Source organism: Salpingoeca rosetta (assembly GCF_000188695.1).
Source record: "Salpingoeca rosetta unplaced genomic scaffold supercont1.25, whole genome shotgun sequence".
Lineage (NCBI taxonomy): Eukaryota > Choanoflagellata > Craspedida > Salpingoecidae > Salpingoeca > Salpingoeca rosetta.
In genome coordinates, this window is record NW_004754909.1 from 904,535 (window position 1) to 909,534 (window position 5,000).

At 54.7% G+C, this 5,000-nt stretch overlaps 3 protein-coding genes across 3 annotated transcripts in view; 1 reads left to right on the forward strand and 2 right to left on the reverse strand.

Annotated features, from left to right (window-relative positions):
• Window positions 1-1,039, reverse strand: part of PTSG_08901 (uncharacterized protein) — a 15,385-nt gene extending 14,346 nt beyond the window's left edge. The window contains exons 1-3 of the mRNA XM_004990230.1: window positions 886-1,039; window positions 517-631; window positions 193-280 (exon numbers count right to left, since the gene is read on the reverse strand). Of these exons, the coding sequence (XP_004990287.1) occupies window positions 193-280; window positions 517-631; window positions 886-965 (283 nt within the window). The 5' untranslated portion in view covers window positions 966-1,039. The remainder of the gene's footprint in view (window positions 1-192; window positions 281-516; window positions 632-885) is intronic.
• Window positions 1,040-1,105: 66 nt separating this feature from the next.
• On the reverse strand, window positions 1,106-3,269 carry PTSG_08902 (60S ribosomal protein L26). Its single transcript, XM_004990231.1, has 5 exons — window positions 3,089-3,269; window positions 2,341-2,431; window positions 1,962-2,105; window positions 1,688-1,774; window positions 1,106-1,420 (listed from the first exon to the last, which is right to left on the reverse strand). Exons 1-5 carry the CDS (start codon window positions 3,154-3,156, stop codon window positions 1,385-1,387), a joined length of 426 nt encoding a protein of 141 aa, XP_004990288.1. The 5' UTR covers window positions 3,157-3,269; the 3' UTR covers window positions 1,106-1,384.
• A 29-nt stretch (window positions 3,270-3,298) lies between these two features.
• Window positions 3,299-5,000, forward strand: part of PTSG_12807 (uncharacterized protein) — a 3,179-nt gene continuing 1,477 nt past the window's right edge. Inside the window, exons 1-6 of the mRNA XM_004990232.1 lie at window positions 3,299-3,552; window positions 3,783-3,861; window positions 4,190-4,271; window positions 4,397-4,543; window positions 4,693-4,738; window positions 4,870-4,938. Of these exons, the coding sequence (XP_004990289.1) occupies window positions 3,443-3,552; window positions 3,783-3,861; window positions 4,190-4,271; window positions 4,397-4,543; window positions 4,693-4,738; window positions 4,870-4,938 (533 nt within the window). The 5' untranslated portion in view covers window positions 3,299-3,442. The remainder of the gene's footprint in view (window positions 3,553-3,782; window positions 3,862-4,189; window positions 4,272-4,396; window positions 4,544-4,692; window positions 4,739-4,869; window positions 4,939-5,000) is intronic.

The following is a 5,000-nucleotide window of genomic DNA, read 5'->3' on the forward strand; positions in this document are numbered from 1 at the left end:
AGTGTGTGTGTGTGTGTGTGTGTGTGTGTGTGTGTGTGTGTGTGTGTGTGTGTGTGTGTGTGTGTGTGTGTGTTAGTGTTATGTGTGTCGTGTGAGGGGGGCACTTGCATCTATGTGTGCAAGTGTGTGTGTGTGTGTGTGTGATTGTGCCGTGTGTGTGTGTGTGATTGTGCCGTGTGTGAGTTGCCGTACTTGCGACGCGTGCGTCCTTGAAGGTGAAGATGAGAAGGTCACGGGAGTTGCCGCGGGGTCGCACAGTGGCTACGTCTTGCGGGACGCCCTGCACAGGAGTGACACAGACAACAGGGTGGACGCGAAATAAGTCTTAGATATGAGAGGGCGGGACACATGTACGGCGTATGTCATTCTTCCTGCCTACAAAAAAAAGAAAAGAAAAGAAGCAACACAACACGTGTACACACATACACACACACATACACCCACACAGACACATAGACACAGCACACACACACAGACACAGCACACACACACACACACACACACAGACACACTCACGTCGAGGGTGAATGAGATGTCGGCTTCTAGGTGACACCGCTTGTCTGCGGCGCCCTGGGCTTGCACGAGGTTGTACACGGAGAGGACATTGCCCTGAACAGTCACGAGGTTCACTCTGCAGAGTGGATACGCGCCATTGTTGAGTGGAGCACGACGGTGTGGTCAGCAAGCATCAGTGAAGCGAGGGTCCGAAAGTGAAAGGGAGATGGGCAGGGAGGAGATTGGCAGGGGGATAGAGGGAGATAGAAGGTCAGACAGACAAGAGAGACAGGGCGACAGAACAAGGCACAAACACACACACACACACGCACACACACACACACACACACACACACACACACACACACACACACACCCACACACACGTACCGCTGGCCATCGAGGAAGCGGGCCTGCACGGCATGTCGCACTGCCGATGGCTCGTGCGTCTCCCGATGCACGGTGAACATATTGGCGCGAGACTGCTGTGTGCTGGTGCTTGTCTCACGTTCGTTCTCTCACTGCCACTGCACCAAAAGATGTGACAATTTGTGAATGACATCTCCACTTTTCCACACACTGCGCCTCGTCTCACATCAACAGTTTCCTTTGCTGCTGTTGCTTGTTTGGTGTACACTGGTTCACTTCCGAGCAACGGCCTCTCTGCTCTCACTTGTCCAGGGGCAGCAAGACACGGACGGTGTGCAACGCATACCATACAGAGGCGTCACAGACGACGTGGCAGACTGTGGGCAGACAGCAATAGACGAAGAAGGCACGTGTTGGAAATGAACAGGAAGAGCACCACCAAACCCACGACAGACCATGGACCGCACGGGCAACAGGGAGAGGGAGGGAACAAGAAAAAGTGTCAACAACAACGAGTCGCTTATTGAGCAGCAACAGACTCCTCGGTGTGCTTGCCCTGTACCAACAACAAACAATACGCCGCAAAGGAAAGGAGCATGATGACAACGAAGAGTGAGAAAAGGTGAGCAGCCAGAGGCGCAACAAGCAAGCGAGCACAATGAGCACACAGTGCAAGAAAAGCAACAAGGCACGCCATAAATACTGCACACACACACACACACAAAAAGCATGCACACTGGATTGCCCGTCTTGTTTCGGCCCATGATTCCACAACGAAAGATTGATAACACTCCCTTCCCAACACACGCTGCATACACTGTACCTTGTCCTTCTCGGTGGCCTTAGTCTTGTCACGGCGCTCGAGGATCTTCTTGCGGTCCTTGTCGAGCTTCAGCTTTGTGATCTCAACCTGTGCACAGAATATGATGAGCCGCATCGCGATTATGAGTTGGAACGGTGTGCGCGACACGCACACTGCAATCACGGGAGGAACGACAGCGGTCATCACGCACAAGCTACAAGATGTGCGTGTGCAAAACAAGCATGTCTGGTTTTCCCGCCACGTTGTAAAGCAACAGGAAAAAAGCGACACGCACCTTGGACGCGTCGAAGCCAAGAGGAACCTGCATGCCGTTCTTCTTCTCGTACATGGCGCGCTCGATGTGGATGACGAACTTCTTGCGGTAGCAAGAGGTGATCTTACCCTGGGTACCCTTGTGGCTGCCACGCACAACGCGGACCTGGTGTCACACGTGGCGTTGTTATGTTTGGGGGTTGGTTTGATGGTGCAGGGAAGGCAGGTGGCGATGAGGTTGGATCGTGTGTTGGTTGTGTGCCAAGATGGCGGTTTGCACAGTCGAACGACACAACATGAACATTGGACCAGCGCGCGTGTGTGTTCATGGGAATGGGCGGTGGTAAGAGCGGTGGGAAAAGTGCGTGCAGGCACACGTTCATGCATGAGTGAGAGCGTACCTCGTCGTCCTTGCGCACAGGCATGTTGCGCACGTTGTACTTCTCGCGCAGCTCCTTGGACAGAGGAGCGGTCATCATGCGGCGGCGCTGGCTGTGATTGCCAACACGACATGGGTCAAGCACGCAAGCAAAAACAAGCGTGTGAGCAACACAACGAGGAAGCAAACAGAGGGGGGGGGGAGAAACAGTGCAACAGGCGTGTGTGTGTGTGTGTACGTGTGTGTATGTATGTGGGGTGTGCACGCGTTCACCAACGCCACACGCGAGCGTGGAATGTCTGTTCTCTACGTCTCCTCTCCACTTGCTCTCCTTGCTGGCGCTGTTGTCAGCTGAAGTTGTACGAGCAGCCTTCGCGTCACGGCATGCTCAACCGCCACACAAACACAGCAACAAAGTGCACAACTGCCGCCGCATAGACAGCTATTGTCACCAATCATGGCACACGCTCCACAGTTCGACGTGGGGTGTGCACTGCCTCCATCTCCGTCCGGCCTTTCTTTACAGCCACAACGTGGCCATCATGTTCGTCACCCATGCTGCAGTCGTCGCGCATGCTCATCATCCTCACCCCCATCGTCTCCACGTGCTGAAGGAAACAACCGTACGCACGCACAGTTGTTCCACCGTCCACACAGGCGCACACGCACACGCACTCACACACACACACACACACACACACGCACACACACGCACACACACACACACACACACACACACAAGCACACAGGCACTGCGCTGTGATGTGTACCTGGAAGGGGCGTTGAAGTGCGCCTTGCGCATCTTTCGCCTGCTGGAGGTCTTGTTGCTCAGCTTCATCTTGTGTGGTGGTGGTGGGATGGAAGGGGCAGAGGCAGGTGCTGCGGCGATCAGGAGAAAAAGGCACACGTGAAGGAAGGGAAAAATTGTGGGTGGCTCCCTGGCCTATTTTGTTGCCAGTCAAAATTGCCTTTTCTCACAACGTCAACTTTGCCTTAACTATAAACTGAATTCAGTGACAGAAGCAGTTGCGAGACAAGTGAAGGCGAGAAGCAAGGAAGGCAACAAGGAGGAAGAACGCGTAGCACCACCACAGCACACACAAGCACAACACAGCATCACCACCATGTCGAAGACGGACCGGGCAATTCGGCTCGCTGAGAAGCGGCTGAAGATGGCGTTTGCAGGAGAAGACTTTTACGAGGCACAGGAGGTCCTCATCTCCCTAACAAACAGGTGCATCGTGTGTGTGTGTGTGTGTGTGTGTGTGTGTGTGTGTGTGTGTGTGTGTGTGATGGTGTGATTGCGCGTGATGGTGTGTGTGTGTGTGTGCGTGTGTGTGTGTGTGTGTGTGTGTGTGTGTGTGCGTGTACGAATGTTGCGCTGTGCTTGGATGTGTGGGCGGCCTGTGTGGGTTGCTTGCACCCCCGGCTAGTGCTTGCTCACGCTGGCCGGTGCTTGCGCAGGCTGAGGGCCCAGCAACAGTTTGCACGGGCAAAAGCGGCGTTGGAGGATGGCATGGACAAGCTTCTTCAAAATCACAAGGTACGCCCTGGTCCAGTGTCGACCGCCCTGATTGTACACCCCTGATTGTGGACATTTTTTGATTGCATCACCCTCCGTTGTCCACCAAACACATCACCAAACCTCGGCTTGCCAGACTAGCTGGCAGCCATCCCACTCACTTCCCATGGTGTTTTTCGTCTGTGCGTGCGACGCTCTCTCTCTCTCTCTCTGTCTCTCACCCACTCACTCACACATACTTGCTCACTCACTCACTCACACACACTTGCTCACTCACTCACTCACTCACTCACTCATTCACTCACTCACACACTCACACACTCACACTCACTCACTCTCCTTGTGGTAGGACAACGCGGTGGCGCAGTTGGTAAAGGTGCACATTGACGTGTTGTCGGAGAGCCCAGACCATGACCCCCTGAACGCAGGAGGTATAGTAGCCAACACGCAATGGCAGCGCTCTGTGAATGCCTACTGCCTCTTTTGTTCTTCCCCGCACCTTCCTCACACGTGCTCATGCGCACGCTGCGTTCCTGTTCCTTGAACACGACCACAGACTATTATGTGCAGTTGAATGAACGCTTCTCGGATGATGTCAGTCTTCTGTCGTTTCTGCGACACACCATCGCCGCAACAACGCCGGAGGGCGGTTCCCACGGCCGCTGCCAACTCCACTTTTCCGCAGCACAATCGTTCCTTCGCGGTACGTTCCCACCTTACCATGCTTCATGTGCATGTGCCTGTACATGTGCTGAAGCGAGTGCTTGTATTTCCACACCTTTCGATGCTTGCACGTGACCCTCACATACACACCTATGTGCGCGCGTGCTCGTGTATGCGTGTGCGGTGCAGCTGATCCGCCCAAGGTCAAGGAAGCGCTGGAGCAGTTGGTGCTCAGGTATGAGAGCCTGGGAGCGGGGGCGGGGGGACAAGGCTCAATTGACATGGTTTCCCATTCTCACAGAGGCACACAGCGCACGCGTCCTCCTCACATCATACTCCATCCGTGCGGTGTTGTTGGTGCTGCAGCGGATATGAGCCTGGTCAGGCGAAGGGCGATGTTGTCACCACCACCGTCGACGCTCTCCTCGCTGCACCGTGCGTTGCTGCTTGCTACCTGCTCTGTGGTTTGTGTGTGTCTGTGTCTGTGTGTGTGTGTC

Bases quoted from the DNA above. Each gene is read 5' to 3' on its own strand.
- PTSG_08902 (XM_004990231.1), bottom strand. From the start codon at position 3,156: ATGAAGCTGAGCAACAAGACCTCCAGCAGGCGAAAGATGCGCAAGGCG. The intron at 2,106-2,340 runs GTACGCTCTCAC...GTGTGACACCAG, and splicing joins CTGTGCGCAAGGACGACGAG to GTCCGCGTTGTGCGTGGCAG. The intron at 1,421-1,687 runs GTACAGTGTATG...TTGTTGGTACAG, and splicing joins AGGCCACCGAGAAGGACAAG to GGCAAGCACACCGAGGAGTC.